Raw genomic sequence first — 27,285 nt, forward strand, 5'->3', positions numbered from 1 at the left:
TCCACCTGCGATCCCCACGAGCTCATTCTCCTCCGTGCCTCAGCAGCGGCGGGTCATGAACCGCGGGAAGCAGATGGCTGCCCCTCTTTTCTCGAAAAAAGAGACAAACGAGAGCGGAGCTTTTTCATCGAAAAACGCTCATAATGCACGCAGATTGCCCCCTCAAGGACATGGCGTGCGTGCTCCTCGCCCAAACAAAAAAACGCAGAGATCGTGTGTGTCATCAGGTGTCAAATAGCGACGACACGGATGCACACATCCTCTACTCCCGGCGCCTATTTATACTAATAGTCGCACCGGTAGTGATGTCATGGGCTGTCGCTGGCCAACGTGTTGTTGGTGTTTTTTCAATGTATGCTTCAGACACGGGTCACGACAAGGTGTTCCCCATAGCGACCCCTAGAGGATGCAGTTCGAAGTTCCCTTGAAAGGGAAACGCCGGTATACTTGCCTTGTTCTCAATTATTTTGGGCTATGTGGAAGTTTAGCGCTTAATCTCTGTGTTAACAATCAGAAACTAAATAGTATTTAGGAGTTAAGTGCTGTCCTGTTTAGACTGGGAGAGCCAAATCCACTCACACTGTTGCACAATCATGTCCTCTGGAACCGGCCAAACATTTCACTCTGCATCTGGAGCTGGGTAGAGGAAAAATCCAAACAGAAGCATTGCTCTGTTGCCAAGGCTATTAAAATCAGAAAGGCCATCTGTCAGATCAGATCTAAAATGAGGACCAAAACAAAGCAAACTCTATCATTTGGCCGAAGTGTATGGTGTGAGCTAAAAAAGCGATATGTGGCTGAATTTGACCATACATGGATGGAAAGAGTGAATTCCTCAGATAGGAAAACACTGACCAATGCGGCGAATTACTCTGTTCTTGCATTCCTATAATTTATCATTGGACTGTGATGTGATACATTAAATAACAGTTATAATTTAGCCATTGCTATATATACAGTGGGTACGGAAAGTATTCAGACCCCCTTAAATTTACATTGTTATCTTACATTGCCATTTATGAGTAAAATAAGGTTTGTGTTTAACAGTACTTGAAGGGACTGTCAAGAGACATTTTTGAAACTAAAGCTAACAAGGATTATAAAGTTTGTCCAATGAATTACACAAATCTCTGGGACAAATCATCTGACCAGATTTGTTATTGTTTTCATCCCTCTCAACACTAGATGTCTTTGAAGAATAATATGTTATAAAGCCTTGACTCCTAGAGATTTGCTTTTCAGATATGGCTGAACACTATACACAAAATAAGTTTAAAACTTAAATTCCAGCTGCTCCTCACATAAAGTTGTCATAGGATTTCAGAAGACACAAGTTGTATAAACTACCTTTGATGATTTATGAGCATGTTTTTTGTATCATGTTTAACGCTTGAAAGCTTTTGTAATTTTTGTAATTGTGAGGTAATCCTTTAACTACAGATGTTGTTTTGACTCATAATTTGAAAACCACTCTTCTAAAGAAGTGAAAAATAGAAAACCCATTGTTCGGACAATTTTTATTTTAGGACTACAAACTGAACACTGTTTCAGTGTTTTCTGATCTTTGTACAGATCAGCTCATTTAGTACTTTGACTAATGGTGTCCATAAATGGAAAAGGATGTGAATATCTATTGACAATCTACCCATATTTATTTCCACAATCAAACAATGATGGTAGTTATAAAGGGGTGATTTTGGTAAAGTTACTGAAAGCACAGACAGTGCTACTTTTAAACAGTTTTATTTATTTTCCATGAGTTCCAAACACTCGGTAGAAAATCAGGCCTTGAGAACTGAGACTTGTTTCAGTCATCAAGCTCTAAATAAAATTATTTACAACCAATAAATTAATTTAAGGTGCATGCATCCCAGTGAATGGAAACCCAGTTTTAAATACTCCTAAAAAGAAATTTAATTTGACTACTGATTCTGTGAAGCTGACTAAAAATAATTACTCTCAATTCTAAGGTGTGTTGTCGATCTACAGCTAGACCTTCATTGCTGGGTTATGTTGACACTTTCTGGGGAGCATACAGAGCAAGGACAGTTCTCACAAATAGTTCAAAACTATCTAAACACAGATTATACAGCTAAGCTCCCTACAAGACTCCACCAAATGCAATGTCATAGTATTAAGGCAAAAAAAATATTTTGAAGACTGTTTAAGACCCAGATTATGTTGAGCGAAATTTCCCATTTTTATTTGTGTACTGAGAAATATGTTAACCATACAAACATACACTAATGCATTACATGTAAATATTTACTTCACCTTTGGCCTTTAAAATATTTATTTCACCTTTGGAGTTCGCCTGCCCATCCAGTCTATTATTGTTAATGGTAACTAACTTGGCTTGCTGTCCTCAATGGAGACTCGAACCCGAGGCTTGATTTGAGCTCCGAGTTCAACCCCCCAATAGATCATTTAGATTACTTCATAGATCTCCTTCAGGTCAACATATTCCTGTTGTCACTCTCTGATGTCATATCTCAAACATCATCAGTGTGCAGTTCAGGGGGCTTGACTGTAAATTCATTATTTACTGGAAAATTGCACTGGATTCTATGGGTGTTTTTAGTAAACAAATATCCTAACCACAGAGCAAGGGTGGAATGAGCGGTAAAAAGCTGATGACATAAGATAAGAGCAGTAAAAAAGACTCAACATAATGAAGGCTCTCATTATGGGATAGACTGACAGGTTAACCCACTGTTCTCCACTGGTTTTGCTTCCAATTTTATATTGGACATAAAGTTTTATAATATAAAAGTCATATAAAAGTTATCATATAAAAGTCACCCTCAGGTCCTTCAGTTCACGTCTTTTGAAGTGAAAAGCTGCATATTTGTAAGAAACGAATTCATCAAGATGTTTTTTTTTTTACTTCAAACCGTAATTTCCGACCAAGATACAAATTCTTCCTCCAGTAAAAAGTCAATGTTGTCCTCTCCCATCAAAATCCACCAACATAATTGATTGGAACTGTTTTGGACTGTTTTTGCTTGTAAATGGTGCTTGATCTGTGCACATTTCTCTCCTCATTCAGACGAGACCACTGGAAAACGCAATAGTATGTATAGAGGATTTGTATTTTAGCCTGAAGCAGCAGTTGAAGTTAAAAATGTCTTAATGATGGATTTGTTTCTTACAAACACACAGCTTTTCCCTTCACAAGATGTTAACTGATGGACTGCAGTCATGTGGATTACTTCTGGATTATTAATTTTTGATTATTGATTTTTATCAGCTGTTTGAACTCTCATTCTGACAGGCCCAATCACTGCAGAAGATCCATAGGTGAGCAAATTATGTAAGGCTACATTTCTCTACATTTTTTCAGACGAGGAAACAAACTCATCTACATTATGAGGAAGTTTTTGGGGTGAACTTTTCCTTTAATATAACCACGTACTACATAGGCCCACCAATATAGGAACTGATTGCATGTTATATGCTAAAAGAGGAAATTGTAATTTCCCTTTTTAGCATATAACATGTTAATCAGTTGGAACAAACACTGGGCCAAATATTGGAGTATTACGTAAAAATTAAGACAATGTAACACTCATTTTTGGGTCATTTTTTTCCTCACAAGTGAGTCTAAAGTAGAGTGCTTTAATAAAACATATCAGAGCCTTGTAAACAATGGAGACAGATGAATCTGGCCCCTTATTTATCTAATGAGCTATTGAGAATCTAAAATGTCAGGACAAAAGTGCAGTTTTGCTGTTTAACTCTCTTTTGGATGCAGGGGTTAGGCCACCATGGCTTCAATGCCAGTACTAGCTCTCTGTGGTGCAATGGACTGTGGCTTTCTCCCATGCTTTGTTGGCTTTGGCATCCACCCTAGTTTCTCTGCCTCATCTGAGCCTGGCAATCTGGTGCAAGCCAAAAAAGGAAAGTGCAGACCTACTGTGCCCTTTGGCATTTTTTTGTATATGTGTGTGTTTTATATTCAGTTTTATCAGAACAAATAAAAATAGAATTGACTTTTATGGTTGCTGTTTGGAAATGTTATTTAGCAGATGCTTTTTATCTAAAGTGAATTAAACTTCTTACAGGTGCCCATGCATCTATTTATCTATTATTGTTTTAAGTGAAAGTACCAGGCATATGGGTTGTTAAAGGGTCTTGAATAGTAGAAAGGCTTTGTTTGATGCTCAGTGATTTTGATTCACAGTTTAAATGATTATTTCGTATTTTTATGATCATGAATCAATATGTTACCTGAATAAAACTTAGAAAGGAAGAATAATCTGACACACAAAAAAAGATCAGTTTAATTATCTGTTTATCTTTTCCTGTTAAATCAAATCATTTGACTCAAAGCCGCAATGTTCAGAGGAATCTGAGCTTTTAAATAGAACACACTGTTATTGTTCACATTGCTCATGCTGGGATGACAAATGAGCTGTCACTATAATAAGTGAGATATGACTGGACATTTAATCATAAGCAATCAGAGAAAAAGAATGCAGAGAATTTTTTAAGGGACCTGTCTATTTCCCTCTTGGTATTGTAAAGGTTTTTCCCCATGTCTAGAAAGGATTTCCTATTTTGATTGACTTTAAAGGCACGGGGAATTTCATAAGTGGACTTTGACTTCTCAGAATGTTTTGATCATAAAAAGCCAAAAAGTTGAAGACAGTCTAATGAGGGCTTTGTGCTGTATTTAACTAAAAAAAACTAAGATTGGAAATGCTGTTTTGAGTTAACTGATATCTTTTGTGTTCATTTATCTTCTGTGACTTTTTTTTCTGTCTTTAACTCTTTCTCACAAAGGCTACTATATCAGGCATGACTTGAGAATGACAGTTTACAACATGTTTAACTTTACACCCATATATTACAATTCATCTCTAAAAAGGGTAAAATGCACTTTCCTTTTGAAGCAGAACTATTACACTCAGATCTTTAAGTTGAGCATGTCTGCACCTGCCTATCCTTAAAAACTAACACACTTCACTGACTTTGCCAGCAAGTTAGTAACTTTGTGTAGCTCTGTGTTAGAAATAACAGCCTCTTTGTTCTCACGTGTTCATTAGTTTTTCATCCTTGTATTTCCCAAGAATAAAGCATCACACAACAATCGACTTTCAGCTACGTAGACAATATAACAAGTAGATTCCATTTAGTTAAATAAAGGCATTTATTGACAAGAAACAATGATGTCATCAGTGTGGTTATGATTTCCATCTGACCATCAAGTGGCATAAAGTGCTATTTAAAGTGCTACTTAAACTCAAGTCTACTTTAAAGGCAATGTTTTATAATGTATTCCCCAGAGACATGAAATACAGCACTCTTTGGGGAAAACTGATATTTGAACTTCAGAATGGCATTTTGTACACTGTGCCAAAGTGAAATCCATTAGGTATATCAGGGTATGAAAAGAGCAACTTTTGCTCTCTTTCTGTTTAAGTCCAATCCATCTATCTTTTTTCTTAGAAAGGAAGGCTCTCACAGAGAAAGGCAAAATGTGCTTCCGTGCATCCATTTAATGTTCTCAGGGTACGGATTTTGGAGTTAGGGCTTGAGCTATGTTCACATGACTCAATACATGTAGGCCTATGTATGTAACGTTACGTTTCAACAGTTTTAAAAACTGCAAACAACATTTCCGTAATCACAAAAATTACAAGTCAGAGCTGCTGCAATCGATGCTAGCCAACAAAATGCACGTTTTAGCCTTTGGGGTAACCATAGCAAAATTTTGCTGCGCTTTATCGGCAAAACTCGGTATTTTTTACATTACACATATGCTATAACAACTATGTCACAAAACTATGTTTTAAGATGCGATGAGACGTAAAGCTTAGAACCTCAACAGTTCGCTCATTTAAACTTACTTAGAATTAATAGTCAACCTCAAATTCTAGTTTGGCCAAATCACGTGATTAATTCCTTGCCTGCGGTGGGTTTGTCATAGGCTCTGACGTCATTAGGGATCCGAGTATGACAACTTTACAGCAGCAGTATCAAGGTGTGTGTGTGTGTGTGTGTGTGTGTGTGTGTGTGTGCTGCTCTAAATGAATGGATCCTGCTCGCGTATGGACGATTTTTCAAGAAACATCTAATTCTGGATTCAATGCATTTATCACGCGGGATCAGTGATGACTTGGCTTCTGATGTGGGTTATACTATTTGCTTGTGTACCACAGGTAAGAAATATATTTATTTATTTATTTATTTATTTATGTCTATTCATTTTATTACAGTATCTGAATTATTAGATTAAATTAATGCATTAGTAAAACGCCACGCTTAGTTTAGACTAATTTAAAACAGTTTAGAAGACAGTTTAACATGCGGTGGAAAGCTGTATCTTTGACCTAAAATGCTATTTTTAATGATTAATAGCCTATTTGCTTTTGCATTAACATACTGTAAAAGGTTGCTTGGTGCCTGCACATAAAATTTTCAAGTGAAAATTTGTATGTTGTGTAAAATTAAAATAAAACAAACCACATAATGAAATAGAGCATTTCAAAATCCAATTCTTCAAGTATATTGTACTCTTTAGCAAAGTGAAAATGAGACGCCTTATCAGAGGTTTGTTATGTAACAGCATTTGCATCAGTGCATCTAATTTGCATCTAATCCCCCTCTTTTCCACATTAAATTCTTACCATATCTTGATTCATTCAAATTTAAATGCGCTATAGATGATAATTTAATTATATGTGGCAAGCATTCAATGACCTCATGTTGCACGCATTTTAAGGAATGCAATTTCTTAACAACAAATTTCATGTGTGAGAATATACTGCCGCCCTGTGGACTGAAATTAACATGTTTGTCAAAATGCATATTTAGTATTCAGACTCGTAATATCCTTTATTGGTTTGATTCACTGGAAATTCTTTAAAACTGAGTTCCCTTCATTATGTCTTTGAACAAGACAGCCACCCTCTTTGATACTTAGAACTGTCACCCAGTGAGCGTTCTTAACCTGCCTTAAAGGTGTCCTATTATGCGTTTTCACTTTTTCAACTTTAGTTAGTCTGTAATGTTGTTGTTTGAGCATAAAAAAGATCTGCAAAGTTACAAAGCTCAAAGTCCACTTCAAAAGGAGATATTTTATTTAACAGAAATCACTTTTCAAAAACTACAATGAACGACTCGTTTGGACTACATCGCATATTTTCCGGGATTTGTGATATCACAAATACAGACGAATGGGACGAGACCTGGTTGAGCTGCACTAGAGAAGGCAACAAGTGTTATCACTATGTCGGAGACACGGAGTATGTGCCTGTAAGTGTCCTTGTACTAACACAGCCTTCTTATTAACACTGTGTCTTAGATTAGATTACGATGGAGATTTAAAGGGTGGATTAAGGTGGCGGAACCCAGATAAACCAAGCCAGGGGATTCTGAGCAGAATTATAATACATTCTGCTCACCTTTTTAGCATATGTTTTCACACAGCACATCACATACTTTTCTTGGTATTGTATCCAGTATGTATTTGATGAACTTGACTCGTTTTGCTCTTTGTTGCTATCCAGATCTGCCAGGCACTGGCTGTGAGCACAATGGTGTGATCTATCGCAATGGCCAGAGCTTCCAGCCCAATTGCAAATACCAGTGTTTGTGTGTGAATGGGGCGATCGGATGTGTCTCGCTGTGTAATGAGTCTCAGCCCCCCAGGGTTTGGTGCCAGAACCCACGGCGAGTTAAACTCCCCGGCCGTTGCTGTGAGCAGTGGATCTGTGATGAGTCCAGGAGGGGACGCAAGACAGCACCAAGACACACAATGGCTGGTATAAGCTCCGGCGTCTCACAAACTTCCCACAAAATATCTGGAAACTCATTCTGGGCAGATAATTAGTTGATAATGGTTGGAACATGGGATTTGTGTTGTCTTCTTTTGCTTGCAGTCATGTTATTTGCATCATGCACGTGAAAACTGATTCTAAACAAGGCTGAACAGTTTTAGACAGTAGTTTATAACCTTTATATAAAAATGTTACTTCACAGCTCTGTATTAAAACTAGAAAGAAACTGATCCTTCTACTCAAAGATAGACAATTAACAAATATTATTGTCAGAATTTCCAGACCTGTAAAACTCATGGAAATGTCTATATTAGCCTACATATGCATTCTGTAGTCATGATAAGTTTATATTATATTATATAAAAATGTAAATGTACAAAAGTTTGGGATTGGTAAGATTTTGTAATGTTACACTACACTACACACGCACAAGATTTTTTAATGTTTTTGTCTCTTACATTCATCAAGGCTGCATTTATTCAAACAAAAGTACAGTAAAAAATAGTAATACTGTGAAATATTACAATTTAGAATAGCTCTGTTTTATTGTAATATATTTTAAAATGTAATTTATTCCTGTGATGGCAAAGCTACATTTTCAGCATCATTACTTCAGTCTTCAGTGTCACGTGATCCTTCAGAAATCACTCTAATATGCTTATTTGCTGCTCAAGAAACATTTCTTTTTTTATTATCAATGTTAAAAGCAGGAAACGGTGATATTTTCTGAAACTCAGAAATGAAGAAAGCATTCATTGTCTTTGCATTCTTACAGCCCTGTCTAGTGTAAAGGACAACCGGCACAAGAACTGTGTGACCCAAACAACCTCCTGGAGTCCCTGCTCAAAGACCTGCGGCCGTGGAGTGTCTTTACGCATTACTAACAACAACAAGCAGTGCCAGATGGTCAAAGAAAGCAGACTCTGCAACATCCGGCCATGCAAAGTGGACATCACAAAGCACATCAAGGTATATCAAGAACATAAACATCGGATTCAATGTAATATTAATTTTGCATTTGAGAGTGACATGAATGACTGTAGTGTATAAAAGGATATAAATAAATTTTGACCCTGTGCCTTTTTGGCCCTTTTTTCATTTCTCCATAAGCCTGGAAAGAAGTGCTTGAACATCTACAGGGAGGAAAAGCCACACAACTTCACTATCTCAGGCTGCACCAGTACAAACACTTACTGGCCCAAGTACTGTGGAGTGTGTATAGATGAGCGGTGCTGCATCCCTTACAAATCTAAGACTGTTGAGGTCGACTTTCAGTGCCCGAACGGATCCGGCTTCAGCTGGCGGGTCATGTGGATTAACGCCTGCTTCTGCAACCTGAGCTGTAAAAACCCTAATGACATATTTACAGGTCTAGAACAGTACCATGAGAAAGTTGAGGTTGGAAACTGAATGTATGAGACCTTGCAGAAAAGTCAATAGAAAGATTTGGGTGAAAGCCATAGATTTTTTATTTTTTTTTCTGAGCAAGAGTTATTATTTAATTGACCATCATCTTTGGCCTTTTTTATTATACAAGACTTTTTCCTATTGGAAAAACTGAAATAAACCAATATATCCTAATATATTCTATTTTAAGACTATGTGGCCTATTGCAACCAAATTGTTCATATGCTGTGAGTTATTTCAACCAAGATTATCAAATTTTTTGTCATATTGTGACAAATAAATCCTTTTGTACAAATGATGTAACTATAGGTATGTAAAAAGACAATATCATATTGACTTCTGTAGTTAAAATCTTTAATTTATACAAAGTCTATATAAAAAAGAAATGTATATTGCTTTTATGTATTGATAATTACGTTTTTGTAATGTCATGCCTTTTCCACATTTATGCTCTTAAATGACACTAGTTCTTGGAGTGAGTTTTGCCTTATAAAGTTTGGTTTTCCACGTACTGTAACGTTTTGTATAGACACAGTTCTCATTGAATTATCTAATAAACACACAAAAAAGGTTAAGTAACCAGCTTTTTATTTTCCTTTTTTTTTTTTTTAATAAATACAAACGGTTATTCCATTAAAAATGCAGTGCATCAGATTGTTTTACATCTTTACAAAGCAGGGTGCCTTACCAAGCTGCAAGCATTTGTTTTAGTGTGTGTGAAAGAGCAGGTGAGTTGCTTATATTATCTTTTTCTGAGCGATCCTTCGTTTTACTCTTTCAAAGCCTTGAGAAAAGAAGCATCCAGTCCAAGTAGAGGATTCCATGGCACATTTTGTTCTGTTGTGCTTGATTGCATAGAAATCATCATCATCATTACAAACAAAAAACAACAAAAATATCACTCATATACAGTCATTTTCCTGTATTCGTATGTCTACAAATTGGTTTTGTTGAATTTAAAATAAAGATTTTTTTCAAACATATGATCCTGTAAAAATCATTTAAAATCACTTTCGAGAGCATCAATCACTGAGTTACAAATGTAACCCAAAATAATGGGACACTCCCGACAAGGAAAATGCAAATAAACACATTATGAGCTTATTCCTTAGTTTTATAAGGTAGGCTAGCATCATGAAAAAATACCACCGTCTCTACTCTGTGGTCAACCAATCCCTTTTCCATTCAATAAGGTCTACTTCAACATAAACAGATTATACACTTAAATATGCACTTAATCTAGCATATAAAAGTGGTATAATAACTTGACAAAAGAAAATTAATTGCAGACTAGAGATCAACATAAATGTACAAATGTGCCCTTCTCAGTGCCTAGCTTACTTGGATAATGACCATCAAAATGTCTCTGTGCTGCATTGCCTCTAACAACAACAACAACATCAAGACAGCCATTGCGCAGGGTGCAAAAAAAAAGAAATAACTCCATCATCCTGTCCTTCATCCACTCTATCCACTCCTTCCTCAGCATTTCCCCAGGAAATATAGTCTTAAACACAAGACACTTTGGCATAAATGCCCTCTGACAAATAAAATGGTGCAAGACCCCTGAGGGAAACAGCACAGCGGCATGCGGCGGTCCTGTTGCGTGTGTAGTTAGTGGCAGCGCAGCACAGTCAGAACAGAAAGGTTAATGCATATGTGAGATGGACCGGAGACAAGGTCACCAGTCTAACAGGACACTTCGGTGGACTTGGGAGCCTGGTCCACAGAACTGTCCATGTTGTCAGTGTGCGAATGTGTGCGTTGGTTGTCTGAGGTGTGGGCTCGGGCACGGCCCTCGTTGGTGTGGGAGCGACTGCGGTTGCCCTCGTTAGTGTGCGACCTGCTGCGGTTGCCGTCAAAGGAAGTGACGCTGGAGCCGGATGCTGTGCGGGAACGGACCAGGCGGGTCATGCTGGCAGAGGGCACTAAGAAACAGAGGAAGAAAGATTAGGATACTTATTTTAAAGCTTTTTACATTTGCTGTGTATGTTTTAAATGTATTTTTAGTGTATTTTGCTACAATACTTGATATGACTATGTGCACTACTGTTCAAAAAATTGGGGTTGGTAAGATTTTTTTAATGTTTTTGAAAGAGTCCCTTATGCTCACCAAGGCTGCATTTATTCAAACAAAAAAATACAGTAAAAACAGTAATACTGTGAAATATTATCACAATTTAAAATAACTGTTTCTATTTGAATATATTTTAAAATGTAATTTATTCCTGTGATGCAAAGCTGCATTTTCAGCAGGCATTACTTAAAGTTTTCAGTGTCACATGATCCTTCAGAAATCTCTCTAATATGCTGATTTGGTGCTCAAGAAGCATTTCTTATTTTGACAACAGTTGTGCTACTTAATATTTTTGTACACTTTTTTTCTGAATTCTTTGATGAATAGAAAGTTCCAAAGAACAGCAGTTTTTGCAGTTGTTTATAAATTAGACATTTTGCTTTAAGAAAAAGTTCAAGTTGAGCAAGTCAGGTTGAAAATTATATCACGCCACTAGAGGGCAGCACAGCCCAGTCATATATCTTGCTAGTATTCGCTAACGTTATGTTAATTTTACATGAACGAAGGAGTTCAGGCAATGCACTGTGGGCATTCCTTATGAAGCCACAGATGTATGGTTAAACAGAGAGTATACTGAACAAAAAGACAATATCAGTACTTACTGTAACCCATTCCTTGAATGAAGTACTTGAAAGCCTCTGTTAGCTTCCCAGGCTAAGGAGACAATAAAAGCAGAAATCAGTTTATTTGACTACAAAAACAGCTAATCAGGTCAAGGTGGAAAACAGATTTGCCTAAGTATATGTTGTGAAACCAGATGGATTCATTTATTCCTGTGATGCAAAGCTGCATTTTCAGCAGGCATTACTTAAAGTTTTCAGTGTCACATGATCCTTCAGAAATCTCTCTAATATGCTGATTTGGTGCTCAAGAAGCATTTCTTATTTTGACAACAGTTGTGCTACTTAATATTTTTGTACACTTTTTTTCTGAATTCTTTGATGAATAGAAAGTTCCAAAGAACAGCAGTTTTTGCAGTTGTTTATAAATTAGACATTTTGCTTTAAGAAAAAGTTCAAGTTGAGCAAGTCAGGTTGAAAATTAAATCTCACCACTAGAGGGCAGCACAGTCCAGTCATATTTATTGCTATTTGCTAATGTTATATGTTAATTTTACGTGAACGAAGGAGTTCAGGCAATGTACCATGAGTATTCCTTATAAAGACAAAGCTGTATGGTCAAATAGAGACTATATTAAACAAAAAGACAATATCAATACTTACTGTAACCCATGCCCTGAATGAAGTACTTGAAAGCCTCTGTTAGCTTCCCAGGCTAAGGAGACAATAAAAGCAGAAATCAGTTTATTTGACTACAAAAACAGCTAATCAGGTCAAGGTGGAAAACAGATTTGCCTAAGTATATGTTGTGAAACCAGATGGATTCTAACAGCTGGTAGAAGCAGGTGGCGAGCAGAGTATTAGAACTGAGAACTATATGCCATCGCTGTCCGTAATGAGATTATGGCGCACTTCATCCCTCATGATCATCCTGTGCCTTGAGCAAACTTGTAAATGAATCTGAATGGTCATAAAGGTTATAAATACACACCTGGTCGACCTGGGGCAAGCCTCCACAGTCAGCCATCTGAAGAAAGAGAAGGGACATAAAAATGTTACTTAAAATGCATGAAAAACAAATGCGTCACTGCTTGTTTCTCATTTCTGTTTCTGCCATTCACACAGGTGTCTAAAACACCTAGCGCTCCATTAACTCCACTGGTTTTAAAGTTATTTTTACTTATCGGTGATTAATAGGCCATTTCAGACGCCATAAACCTAATTCTTAGTCCACCTGAGGGCGAGCTGTGGAAAATTAGGTCAGCAGAGGTAGGGTTCAGCCCTGGAGCTGGCCAGCGTGGACCGCTTCTGCACTACCTGGGTAAATTAAGTCACTAGATAATGCGGAGCTATCAGAATCTTATCAGTGCTTGACTTTTCCATATGGGCTATAAATACATGCCAGCTTCAATGGAGTCCACTCACCTTAAGCAGTGTGGTTTTGGTCGGGTCCAGCTTTGTGTTGCACTCAACCTGTACAGAAAACAGACGTGTTAAACCACTAAATACACATGCAGCAGATATGAAGTGTGGAGCAACAGTGTGCAAGATTAAAGATTTTAAATAAAAAATACTTATAAAATGTCTAGCAATAATAATGAAGTGAATCAGTCCTAAATTAAGCTTAAACCTACCACAACATCCACTGCTGGGGAACTGTCTCCAACTACCAGGAGTGCAGGACACCTGAAAACAGAGCGACAAAGTCATTACTACAGGAAATTCGTCCCCCATTGTCTAGAGTATTTTTTGGGACAATTTTAGACTTACTTTAGAGTTCTGACATTGACATGGCCACCAGATACAGGCCTCTCGATTTCCAGGTCTCTTCGGCTGTGAAGTGGATGAAAATATTAATTAAATGTTATATCAACACTAAAATAACTATCAAGATGTTTTAGTAGCGGTGTTGTGTTTACCTGTTGTAGGACTTGACAAAGAGTTGCAGATTGAACTGGTTCATGTCATTCACAATGTGGTGACGGTATCTGCCAATGAGGTCATGGTTCTGCTGGATTTCCTCCTGGAGAAATAATAAGAAATAATAAGTATAAATTCATCCATTCAAAAATTATCTAGAATGGGTCAAACATTGACTAACCTTTCCAAACAGGTGAGATATGATCATGTCAGGCATGGCGTGAGTCCAACCAGAGATCTGTAATTCAAGAAAAATGAGCCCATGACAGACACAAAAGCTTGAAACACTATATAAATGATGAATATTACATAAATTATAATCACAAAGTGGTAAGCACTCACTTTGTGTGCTGCCCAGTCCATCCAGCCCTCAGCGCATGGGTTGATGTTTATCAGCACAAGGCCTTCCGCCATAGCAGGGTGATCCAACTATAAAAGGAAACAGTATTTGTAAACCACATCTGAACACATCTAAACCCTAATTTATTAAATAACGAACATGCAAGTCAAGCTGATTTTTTTTTTTTTACAAGGGACATTCCTCAGCAGCTAAACTAGCCAAATGAATGCCAAAATCCACAGGAAAAAAAACACTTTCAGCTCTTTATCCTGGTTTGATTAAAAGTCAAACTCACCGCAAACTTAGCAAGGATATAAGCACCCGCACCAACAGCCATGCCGATCACACTCTTCAGTCTGTGGGGTTTAAGAAAACCAGTTAGGCTAGAAAATAATCCAAAATGTTCCTAAAACTGTTAAATAATGAAACGAAGACCTTACCCAAAATGTTTAAGGATTGATGGAAGTGTCTCAGACAGTTGGTCCATGGAAGGGTACTCATATCTATTAAAATTAAACTATTATTCTTCTGCATTAATTTACAATAAAGATTTCCACTTATATGTCTACACATGATAGAACTCACCCAGTGGAGAAGGTGTTTGCTCCCTCTTGCTGCCCTGGTGCATCTACATGACACACAGCAAAATGCTGCATGATCTCCTGCATATCCTCATGGTTGAACAGGGTGTCAAAGCAGCTTTTATCTATTGAAGAAGCATAATTGATCTCCTTTAGAAGAACCTCTTGATTAATGTGTATTGTAAAGCAACACAAAGAGATTTAGGGGACATTTTAAACTGTTTTATCATGTTTAAAATATATAAAATCTTACGGTTCAGTCCAATATCATGGTAGGTGAGGATGACGGGCCGGTCACCCTTAGGAACCCCTTTCATGGTACAGTGGACTCTGCCATATGGAGTCTCCACATCATGTTCCTACATGCAACATGGTAAGAAAACGCTCATCAGCATCTGCTGAACCATCATAAGCAGCACTAATCTCATCTGCAGTACAATGTATTATTACAGCACTTATCACAACAACAACTTGAACATTTTTTTCTCTATAACACCTTTCAGTTTTAAGACTTTTAATAGAATAGCCTTGCAATTTAATGTAACATTTAAGGACTTTTCTGCGAATGAACCACAGACCAACTGCAAACATTTCAACAGTCTATGCACTTTGGTTATAAATCTGTAAACTGTAAGATCACAGTCCATGAAAACTGTCTGTCTGACTTCATAACGTTCAACTGCATCTACCAATTTCACAAAGCATCAAACCCGAATTAAGACGACACAGGCAATATTAAATTTATACATTTCCATTACATTTTATAAACGTGTTTTATTTGATAAAAAAAGATAAAAGGAAGAAAACAAAAGATTTTGACTACATGTAAACTATATTACCAAGCTCAAATCTGATAAATCTGCCTGTAAGGCATAAATAAATTAAGATATTATAAACACTTTAAACATTGTGTATTGTGAAAAGCACTATACAAATAAATTTGACTTGAATTTGTCAAAATCAAAACTTTACTCATGCACAATTTGAACCACTAAGACAACAAAAACCCTAAAAAGTATGAACCAAAAGCAACATGAAGGTTTCTACTCACAGCGACTTCTATCTCGAATACTAATTCCATATCAGAGTCCTCCAGAACCATGGCTGCTGATATTAATTAGCAGTAGTGATGAGAACCAGTAGGTAAAATTGGATTGAAAGTAAGCTCCTGTTTGTGCACTTTGCTAATATTCATCTGTGCGCAGGGTTTTATACCCCTGTTGCCGTCGCTCGACATAAGCCCACACTCCCAGCATGCTTTGCACCAAGATCAAAACAAGTTAATTCTAGTTAACGACATCCGTAAATTGGATCAGCCTGTATCAGATGCTTGGAGTATCCGACTCTAGGCCTTCGGAAACTTAGGCAAGTGCAGCCAAACAAAAATTTGATGATTGTGATGGCAGTGTGCATTGAATAATTGTTTTTCATCACTAAAAATAAATAAAAATCAGAAAAGAAAGTGCAACTGAGCTACACAAAAGCTCAGCACATGGTCATGGCAAATATGTTAGGGTGACCATACGTGCCATTTTCCCAGGACGCGTCCTGGCCAGGATTTCTATATTGCCTAAAATATCTAGGTTTTGGCTTTGTTTGCGTGTGCAGACCGATCGGTGTATGACATCAAAGTACCATACAGACGGTTATGCTTTCGAAACGCTCTCGAGGTACTTTGATGTCAAACACTGATCGGTCTGAGCCGCACTGCTTTTAAGTCGAACACACCTAATATGTACGCGTAATTGCATCGCTTTGACCGTAGATCCCACCTTCTCACACGCCATGATTGGTTCATTATGTACAATGCTTGCATGTTATTGGTCAAACTACTTTTCGATCATTACCTTCAGCAAGCATGAAAACAGGAAAACAAAGCCAAAACAAATCCTGGCCAGGACGCGTCCTGGGAAAATGGCACGTATGGTCACCCTAAAATATGTGCTGCTACTTTTAATTTTTAAAAAGAATCCAACTTTTACTTTGGAAGTACTTTACTTTGACAAAATAACATTTCTAATGAGAATCTGTATTTCTACACATTTTCCTATGTTTAAAAGTGGAAGCTGCATAGCCACTAAAACCAACAAATCATAAATCATCGCCAACGGATTGAACTTTAACTTTCAATTTAACTTTCTTGAAGTTAATTTAGCACTAGTGACAAACAATGACAAATAACCACCATGCACTGTAAAAGTCATTGAGAAAAGTCTTTGAGTGCAGGCCACTGGTCAAAGATCAACTGACTGACGCTGCAGAAACTAGTTTCAGCTTTCTCAAGTTGCAGCACAAGCTGCTAAGAAAGTCAAATAACATCTTTAACACCGACAAGGACATAAACATCTTGCGCTTGGCTTTGTATAGTGACTGAACACAAACATCTGTTGTCTCTCTACTGGCACTAATCTCTTTAAACGGGACGAGCCCTACGTGAGCGCCTCGGGCAGATGGCCAGTGTATCCCTCAGCAGCCCACGTCATTGGTCTAGACGCTGAACACTCTTATTAAACACATGACCTGCAAACTTCAGGACTTTAATCTGTGTGAGGATCAGCACGAGAGGCCTGTTGGATGCAAATCTGTACTGTATCAGTACTGTTGTAATGCCATGGTGTCAGCAAAGAATGACCTCTTAGATTTTTGAATGAAGTCAAAAGGAAAAAATTAAAAATGAGCACCATACAAAAAATAAATAAAAATCCAAAAATCTTGCCTTAATCACCAACTGCTGGACAGCCTCTCTTAGCCCCTAGAATAGAGAAAACAGTTTAAGTTACCACAACATGTGTTCACTATATTGCATGCATAAATATGTACACTTAGTACAAATCTTTACAAATTGTGTGTTTTCCATACTTGCAAATCCCTGTCCTCGATGAGAGGCTTGGACTCAACTACTTGGATATCATCCATTCTCAATGAGGACACCTAGAGGTAGGAAAAAGGTGACATAAACACAACCATATTATTACCATCAAATAATTTACCACAATCTTCCTCCAAGGTCACAGAAGGAAGTATCAAATTACCATTTCCTTGTTTTTGTTGTGGTGTAATTCAGCTTTGGCAATGATTATTTACAACAGCTTTACAGGAGCTCATAAGTGGATTCAAGGAAATAAGATACATTTTGTATCTCTGGATCATTTGGGGTGTTTTTACACAATGGCAGATTTTTTATGCTTACAATTTCCTATTTTCAAGTTTCAAGTTTTTTATGCCCATACATATTACATACATGTGATGTATTGAAGTGAAATGCTTATACCAAGTTTCTCATCCTACAGTGCAAAAAAAAAAAAAAAGGCTGTCAAGAATATGACGTGAATAAAAATAATAAAATAAAGTATAAAGAACAATTTTCAAAATATACAAAAAATATACAATGTATCCATTTATCATGTTATGTTTAATATAATTTCACTGTTAAAACAATCATTTCATTACATTATTTTTGCAAGTCTAGGGTAAATTTATTTGATGCCACTCCTGTGCAGTATTGAATAGTATGAAAGCATGCTTCTGATGCAGCTTTTGTACATTTTGTCTTTTGCCGTTTGAAATATTTGGCACATTACAAATAAATGTCTTTGTTTTGTTTTTAGATTATATCCTCAGCTCTTCAAAACGGCCTAATTAGTTTTAAACGGTGCAGATAATGCATTTCAAAAGACGACAGTTTGAATGTTGATGTGGATGTAAATGGAATGAGAGCTTGAACAGGCTCTTTGTCTGGCTGAGGTTTCTAAAGGTCACATGTCAGGCTTTTCCTCTGTAGTGGGCCTGGACGCTACACACAGGAAACCACTGACACAGCTGCTTCCATGGCTACTGCAGTCAGTCCCTGCACCCCTTTAACACTAGCAAAAAATGAAAGCCTTTGTGTCTTATCATCCCACAGGTTCGAGGAGTGTTCCTGTACCAAGCCCCTATAAAAAAGCAGCGATTGATTTTTTTGATTCACAGTCGAGCTCTATAGGAACGAAGCCAAGATGTTTATCAAGAGGAATTTCTGTAGTTCAAAAACCATCATTTGTGCAGTCCATCATTTGCTGAGGTTTCTACAGCAAACCCCTACACGAATTCCTGACCATAATCATGTGAGAATTAAAATTACTAATGGATACTAGACCAAGCTAGAAGAAATCAGCTTAATGAGACTTTATTTAAAATATGTATAATCAAATATAAGAAAAGTTAATTAACAAGTAACGGTTAGCTGGCAAATAGGTCACCTGCTTGTTTTTAAGCTGTGTGCCCTTATGGCCTCTTTTGAATAATCTTTTACCTGGGAGTCTCAGTAATGTCTCAGCAGGATATAAACCGGAGCAACATAAGAACAGATCCTGCCATGCCCTAGAATACGCACTATACTTCAAAACATCCAAATTCACCTGTCTGCTTCTCCGGACCAGGTTTCCATTATAGTTCACAATGGTAAATGAGACTAATTAATGCCTTACATTAAATACTAATTTAATAATTTATCAGTATTGGAACGCTTCAGACAAATTTGTAACAGATGCATTGTGTACTTGTATGAATATGTGCAAATGTGCATATATTTGTTTTCATTAACTTTGAAACACTATAAAGACTCAAAGGTTTACTTCGGTTGCTATTGCATCAATGTCAGTAAGTATAATGTTTATGCTGGAACATAACCACCATTGCAGCTGCACCCTGCAGAGGAGAGGAACATTTTTGTTTCACTTCCCATAACCACTTTTTTCTTCTTCTTTTCTGAAATCCATTTCATGGATCACATTTTTGTACTGAGAGAGATACTGAACTCAATGCGCATTAGACCAATCACTGCAGGGGTCCAACAAAATTTCTTCACCATTTAAGCAATAACACTTGTTGACCTACAACACTAATAGAAAATCATCTCTGATTTTCCTATTTATGTTTCACATATGTAGTAGGCATATGCTATTTTGCTGTGTATTCAGTTGATGCTTCTGCTGTTGTATGAGTAAAGGTGTCTTTACACAGCCTGCTCTGAGGATGCCAAAGGAAATTCTAAAATAAAATAAACCAGCTCTGATGCACCTCAGTGCCTAATATCAGAAGTGGCCTTGATGCTGCTTTGCTTTTGTGCAAATGAAACGCAGTATTGGAGCACAGTTAAACTTTGCCGTTGTCGTGAGCAAGCTTTTATTTAATTAATTAATTATATTATTTATTAATTCCATATTTTCATTCAGTCCGTGTTTTTATTCACGTATATAATTAGATATTCCTAATTTTATACTTGAAATGATCATTTCATAAAAGCAAAATGGCAACAAAGTCTTCTACTGAAGCTTTATGATCTGCTTTGGAAAAAAGTTAACTTGACGTTAAAACGATCTATTAGTATTTCACAAATGTCTGACATTGTACTTTATCTGAAATGCTGTCTCAGGCTAAAAACTAAAGCAATACACAGTTAATCCAGCATATTGTGTTGATAATGCAAACACGCATCTGTTGCATGTAACCCTGAAAGCTTGATAAATGATTGGCTCTAGTCTAGTACAGTGGTTTTCATCCGCTCAAAAGGAGAGAGCACTGTAAACTGAGCTCTGAGTGTATGACAGATATTAAAGACATACAAAATATGCAGTGCGGTGGTTCCCAGGTCAGAAAACCAGTAGTTAGTAGGCTATCTGTCGCACTGTTCAAATGTGTTTTCCCACTCGAGCTCACAATACTTTGTTGCAATACATGTGCACGTGCAACCACACGCACGCGCGTAACACGATAAACAACATTAAAAAAACTATCGCGGTTTCGCTGTATAATCATAAACGGTGACTAATTAAAACATGTATCTTCAGTTCAAAGCTGAGAAATATATACCTTGCTCGATATCACGCCAGAGATGTTTTAGATACGGAGTGCGGTTTTATTAGATGAAATGGGCAACATTTTAACATTAAAACGAATTTAAAAAATAAAATAGCACTTTTTATGACTTACCGGTTATTGTCCACAAAATAAAAACAAGTCCAACAAAACTAAAAAGCTTTTGCAGAGTTTGAGGGGTGACAATTGACTACGTGCTGCTCGCGAGACGATGTAGCAGGCAATTTTATAAAGATGTGTTTAGTCAGTCCTGCCCACTCCTCGTTCTATTGGGCAACTTCACTGAGTCATGCCTTCCTTTCACAGCATTGCATGAGATATGGTGTGTTCACTTGAGGAAACTGTCTCGACTATAGGACTGATCTTTTCCTACAATAATAGTTAGAAAATAAGCTTTTAGTGAAGTTGACGTTATTTTGTATTTGTTCATCTGTATTCTGTCCCTGCATACTGGCATTTGCTGTAAAAAGTAATGCAGAATAATCTCAAAGCTGGTTATTCTTTTGAATCAATAAAGTATTGTTCAGAGGAGTGCATGCCTTTGTATGTGTCTATGCGTGTGTGTCCTCTCTAATCACACAATGATTTCACTGTTGTTAGCTAATATGAGGCAGTGATAACAAGCACATTCACAATTGCACAGAAACTACCATTATGCTGATCAACTCAAGCACCGTTTACACCACAAACGGAATAAGACGGCAAAATAAATGCAGACAGAATTTACTCTAAAGCTGTGTTCAGCATGAGAGACTTTTAATAAATCAAAACTGTCAGATGATAAGAGTGTTTTTTAGGTTGTTTGATGTAAAGCTGGGCAGTCGGCCAGGTGAAATTGTGTTGTGGAAAAATACTGAAACCATTGTTGACCAGATAAACTTTTAAGATTTATAGGCAAAAGCATATTGAATCAAAGAGTACACTGCTCGGGTTAATAAACTAGGTTAAAGAGAATAATAACTGATAAGGATTGTGGACTTTTACCTGACAAGTTCATATCTCTGTGTACTCACACAGTGTTTCTCTTGGAGTCTGGTGCTACACGAATTTTTAATCATCCACCTACCATCTCCGTTTATATAAAAAAGACAAACTTGATTCTTGTAATAATTTTACTAATCTGGAAAAATAAACTAAAATCAATTGAACACATACAGCTATAAATAAATAAAAATCTTACTTGCGGCCTTTTTAAATTAAATATTATACCACACATTTTAAAGAATGTCATTCAGTTATGTCAGAACTTTGTGTTAAATTGTGGTTTATTTGGGGGTCAAATGTGTACATTTCTCACCTTTCTGTCAAGTCTCTGTTTTTCACAGAATCTGGGTTAATGACATTGGTTTATATTTGTGTCCTTGTACTTGCAATACAGAGCCGTTTTCATCTTAAGATCCTCATATCTGGTTTGCACAACATGTAGGTTATTGGATGCCTCAGAAAGAATAGATAAACATTGACCTCCCTCTCCCTACAGGCTTTTGGCATCCGACAAATCAAAAGAATAAAAGGAGGTTCAAAACCAAAGGCTGTTTTCTGCAGTGGCCATCCAAGAACAGGACAAAACAGTCATTATGTTATCATTTAACCACACAGACATGCCCACATCATCTGAACATAACGGCTGGTATTGGCACACAGTATAAAAGGCCTACACGCCTTCATTTCAGGTACTGAAAGGTCAGTGAGGGCTAGTTTGACATAGAAATGTTGACTGACAAGAGTATAGTAGATTCTTGCCCTTGTACCTTGCCATTGCTGACTTGTCTAATTCTACAACATGCCACCCATTCACAAACCAAACCTCTTCCCTTTTAAGGCATTATTTTACACTTTAATCTACATTAGTCAAACAATAAATTCATAATTATAAATTAGTAATATCCCAGTCCTCCTGTTTCAAACCTCTAACATGCATAGTCACAGTCAGCTTAAACGGCATTAAACTGCTTTAGTGTAGATGCAGTATGTGATGCAATAACAGTATTCAGATGTAGTATGAATCATACTAAGCCGTGATTCAGACATGACATGAGACAACACTTATAGGACTGTCTGAAATGTAGGCCTCACCTCAACCTATCACGTAGTTCCTCAGAGCATGTGCTACTTAGTTCAATGTCACATATTACTGATTTACTAAAATGGATAATAGGACGTCTTAAAAGTTACACAATGACAATAAACACTATTTTCGGTGCATAATAGGACTGTTAAAGCCGTTTATGGTCATTTTTGTAAGTATTAAGCAATGGATCAATAACCAAAATGTGATGGCTTCATTCACAGACAATGAAATATGTTGCAGAATTAGGTCATGAAGTACATACTCAATAAATGAAGAACTAGGTAATTATGTGCCAACACAAACTCTTGCCAGTATGATCAAAGTATTATGGATTATGCATTAACGTGTGTTCTGGAACAACACAAACAGCGACTCATAAACAGACAATATAAACAAGCACATGCAAAAGAACCCCCAGCATATTACAATTACACAAAATCTTAACCATTTATCGATTGTGAGGAAGTTTCTGCGATCAATTTATTGGTGTCACTGGTACATGTATAATATTTTTAGAGGTCGTTTCTGACTGAGGATTTTGTATCTGATCTTCGATCTGTTTATCTCCATTATCAGTCCTTGTCACTGGAACAACAATTATAATTGCACTTTACTGCTCATTTCACTTTGATGTTTAGGATGATAAAGTTACTCAATAACTACAGCCATAACTTTTAGGGCATAAACAAAAATGCAATCATAAAACCCTTATAAACATTTCCCTCCCTCTGGGCTTATGCATTTTCTGTGAGAAGTGCTAGATATTCCAGTTGTTTCTTCATTTCTCACAGTTTTATCCAGACACACCCTGGGCCAATCCTCGGCCAAATAATAAACCACTCTGCGTGAATTATTTTTACAGCTTCATCTTCACAAATTTGTGAAAGTGGATTGATTTACGTGTTATTGTACCAGAGCTACTTTCACATGAGGGATCACCTGCTGGAACACTCCTTCTGCTCCACCATGTCCATTTTACTCTGACCTGGCAACATGCTAGAATTCCTGCTACAGGTCATTGCCTCTGCTGATAAGATGCAACCAATTACTGAAGTGGAAAATTGCTCTGACCTGACTTTGTTTTGTTTTCCATGAAAATAACCTTTAAAACAGGACCTAAACTCATTCACTAACAACTTGCCGAAGGCAACAGTACAAGGTAACCAGCCACCATCTTGTACAAACTGAATCTTTAGGTTTCAAATATTTCCTGACTGCAAAACAACAGCCTAGAAAGGTTCTAATTATTCTTGTCAGGCATGAATTGACAACATTCAAAGTAAATGCCTACCCATATTTCCATGTATTTTATTAGATGGGGAGACTGTTACTGTAAGTGCAAACAAGACTGCTGCACCACAGGAGGGCCACAGATATTGATATTACTGGAAACAGGAAAACTGATTATGAAATTTCTGGAAAAAACAATTCAGATATTCACCTTCTGCTTCATCTTCCACAGCTGGAGAGGTTGAGTCCACAGGCCCTTCTGGCCGAGTCTGTGTAGTGATTGGAAACTGAGTGCCTGACAAATCCTATGATGAAAGCATCACCTTATAATGCTGAGAAGTACAAAAGAGATGTTTTGCTCTTCTGCAAAGCTCATGATTTACAGTGCTTATAAGAATAAACACTGAAGGAAAGATTTCAAGTTTCTTAGTTTGCAAGTTTAACAAATAAATAAGTATAATAAATAAGTAAACAATTAAGAAATTACTTACCCAGGATTTTTTTGTCAGTAAACCTAAGCCAAAGGCAGTGGTAATAATTACTTCATTGCTGAGCTAGATAATGGACACAGCTGCCTTGCTAGGGCAATGTCTCTGTTAATCATTTTATCCACCTTTTGACCTTATAGCCAGTCATACGTCTTTGGGCAATCTTCCTCTCCTGCCCACAAAAAAAAGGCACATGATCACATGATCATAAACCCAAGTTAACTTATTTTCTAATGAATGGTCAAGTCTTTTCTGAAAATGTAACAAATGTAATATTACTTAATGTAATACCTTTGGTCATAAACAAACAAACAAACAAATAGGACAGGGCAGGATAGGATAGAATAGGATAGGACAGGATGGGATGGGATGGGATGGGATAGGAATATGAATAGGACAGGATAGGATATTTATAGGATAGCAATAGAAATATTAAAATAATAGAATTCTATTATTATAATATAATAGAAATATATTTTATTATTATTATTTTAGGGTTCATAGGGTTAGTATGATGTTACCGTCATTTTAAAGTCATTGACCCACCCATGAGATGTAGAAACACCGTTGTGACTAAACGGATCACACTCTAGTGCTCAACCAGCCCCACCAACGCAGCGTAGCCTACACCACCTGCAGCCGGCCGTAAAACACTAGTGAGGTGTGTTTCAAACGTGGATCACCTCACGTACTCACGAAGACGTGGCCAACGTGACTGGCGCTTCTGTGATGGGCGGGGCTCACGGGAACGGATGATTATCTTCTTACCTCGTTGTCGCTGGTCGTGAAATAAGACCATAGTGTCAATGACTGATTACAATTATAAGACTGTTTTTAGAGGAATTATTTTGTTAAAAGAAATGTTGCAAAATTCTGCCAAATTCCTCTATAAATTGTTAAACGTATATTAACTGGGGCTTTTAAACTGTTTGATTAACTTTGATACCAAGACCCCCAAATATGCGAGGGACCTCCTTCCTAAAATATATAGCAGGTAGGCCTGTATATTCATAAATACCCATTTATAGGCTACTGGGTAATAAATCTTAAGCTTGAAATTATAAATACAATATGTGACCCTGGACCACAAAACCAGTCTTAAGTCGCTGGGGTATATTTGTAGCAATAGCCAAAAATAGCCTAGCCTACATTGTATGTGTCAAAATTATTGATTTTTCTTTTATGCCAAAAATCATTAGGATATTAAATGGGTCATATGATGCGATTTCAATTTTTCCTTTCTCTTTGGGGTGTTACAAGCTCTTGCATAAAGAAGATCTGTAAAGTTGCAAAGACTAAAGTCTCAAATCCAAAGAGATATTCTTTATAAAAGTTCAGAGTTAACCACGCCTACCTAAAACGGCTCGTTCTAACACGCCCGCACCCTCAGATTCCAGATTTTCAAATAGTTGTATCTCAGCTGAATATTGTCCTATCTTAACAAACCATACATCAATGGAAAGCTTATTTATTCAGCAGATGATGTATAAATCTCAATTTAAAAAAATTGACCTTTATGACTGGTTTTGTGGTCCAGGGTCACATATGTGATATTAAGTGTGATATTATAAATAGGCTACAACATTACAAATGTTGTTTGCAAAATGAAATGATATGCATTTATATTGTCTAATATTAATATTTAAAGTAGTGTAGCGTTAAATATGTAAAGCTAAAGAGTTTTTTTTAATTAAAATATTTTGAGTATTGTAAATATTGAATATTATGGGAAAAGACCTTGGAGTCTAAAATCCGAGAAACCCCATTCCTATATGTGGTGATATAAAGTTTTCACGAGAAGAGTGAGATGCTGCTGTCGTCTCCGCCTCCTCGACTACATGCAACTTTGTTTGCTGGTGGTGCATTCAATGCATAATTATTATAACATGTACATTCATTTAGCAGACGCTTTTTGTCTAAACTTTAGACTCTAAAGCGACTAACAGTTCGGTAATACACCGCAGTAAAGATAGTTCGCGGTTTGATATTCAGATTTATTTTGGCTATAAATACGCAGCGCGCTGTCATAGACATGCAAATAATACCGAATATCATTCTCCATGATTTGTGAATTCAGGTGACGCTGTCCTCCTGGCCGAAATCAGGTTTTTTTTCGTTGCGACTCTTAATTTTATAATGCCTATAGCTCCAAAAGTTGGACACTTAGAGGAATGAAACCGGTGTCATATTCACCAGCTTGATCTGTGAATTTTTTCAATGTTCATGACTCAGGGAAGGGTCAGCTGACTCGTAGTGAACTGTGAAAGTTTTCACAGATCAGAATAGTGATGTTAGTGACCCAGGGAAGGGTCAGCTGACCCGTACTTACCTCTGAAAGTTACCACATATCAGAATAGTTAAGTTAAGGGCTCAGGGAATGGTTAAATGACAAAAACTATACCGTGAAACCTTTAGCAAAACAGAAAATAGAAGCCAAGGACTCATAAAAGGTAAGGTAAAACAACCAAACCTTTATATTGTGAAAGATTACACAAATCACAATAGTCTATTACGTATTTATAGCCAAAATAAATCTGAATATCAAACCGCAAACTATATCTTTACTGCGGTGGGGAATACGACAAGCGATCCATCAGAAAGAGTCAACTAAAACACGAGATATGCCCGTAATACAAAGTTTCAGACATCGTTTAGAATAGTACGAGCTAGAAACCAGAACAGGGAGGGATTACGGAAAAGTGAAAGCTTTTTTTCCCCTCCAGTATGCGGTTAGGTGCTCACGGAAGAGATGTGTTTTTAGCCGTCTCTTGAATGTTAGCAAGGATTCCGGGTGAGTTTGGGGATATCATTACAATATAAAATGATCTTATATTACAATATAAAACATGAGACACAATTAAACACACCTGCTTCTTCTTATATATATATATATATGGGTGATTCTTAGACTATGGGCACTTTTATGTTCTTTGGTCATATTTATAAAAATACATATAATTTTGGACAAATT

At 36.9% G+C, this 27,285-nt stretch overlaps 2 protein-coding genes across 5 annotated transcripts; one reads left to right on the forward strand and one right to left on the reverse strand.

Moving 5' to 3' along the window:
- The first annotated feature begins 6,060 nt into the window (after positions 1–6,060).
- On the forward strand, positions 6,061–9,284 carry LOC107710734 (WNT1-inducible-signaling pathway protein 1-like). Its single transcript, XM_016515573.1, has 4 exons — positions 6,061–6,164; positions 7,515–7,769; positions 8,560–8,753; positions 8,895–9,284. Exons 1-4 carry the CDS (start codon positions 6,092–6,094, stop codon positions 9,192–9,194), a joined length of 822 nt encoding a protein of 273 aa, XP_016371059.1. The 5' UTR covers positions 6,061–6,091; the 3' UTR covers positions 9,195–9,284.
- Positions 9,285–10,221: 937 nt separating this feature from the next.
- Positions 10,222–24,064, reverse strand: LOC107710403 (protein NDRG1-like). Of its 4 annotated transcripts, none has more exons than XM_016515179.1 (16): positions 24,038–24,064; positions 17,529–17,600; positions 17,386–17,421; positions 14,923–15,028; positions 14,674–14,794; positions 14,529–14,591; positions 14,384–14,444; positions 14,091–14,177; positions 13,930–13,986; positions 13,748–13,851; positions 13,599–13,661; positions 13,463–13,514; positions 13,254–13,301; positions 12,820–12,855; positions 11,871–11,922; positions 10,222–11,119 (listed from the first exon to the last, which is right to left on the reverse strand). In XM_016515179.1, the coding sequence occupies exons 1-16, from the start codon at positions 24,047–24,049 to the stop codon at positions 10,881–10,883; spliced, it is 1,209 nt and encodes a 402-aa protein (XP_016370665.1). In that variant the 5' UTR covers positions 24,050–24,064; the 3' UTR covers positions 10,222–10,880. The 4 variants fall into 4 exon arrangements, with proteins under 4 accessions (XP_016370665.1, XP_016370656.1, XP_016370671.1 ...); XM_016515170.1 differs by lacking the exon at positions 11,871–11,922 and adding an exon at positions 12,492–12,543; XM_016515185.1 differs by lacking the exons at positions 11,871–11,922; positions 24,038–24,064 and adding exons at positions 12,492–12,543; positions 20,640–20,732.
- Positions 24,065–27,285: the final 3,221 nt, after the last annotated feature.

The sequence above is a fragment of the Sinocyclocheilus rhinocerous genome, unplaced genomic scaffold (assembly GCF_001515625.1).
Source record: "Sinocyclocheilus rhinocerous isolate Xijiao unplaced genomic scaffold, SAMN03320098_v1.1 scaffold492, whole genome shotgun sequence".
Taxonomy (NCBI): domain Eukaryota; kingdom Metazoa; phylum Chordata; class Actinopteri; order Cypriniformes; family Cyprinidae; genus Sinocyclocheilus; species Sinocyclocheilus rhinocerous.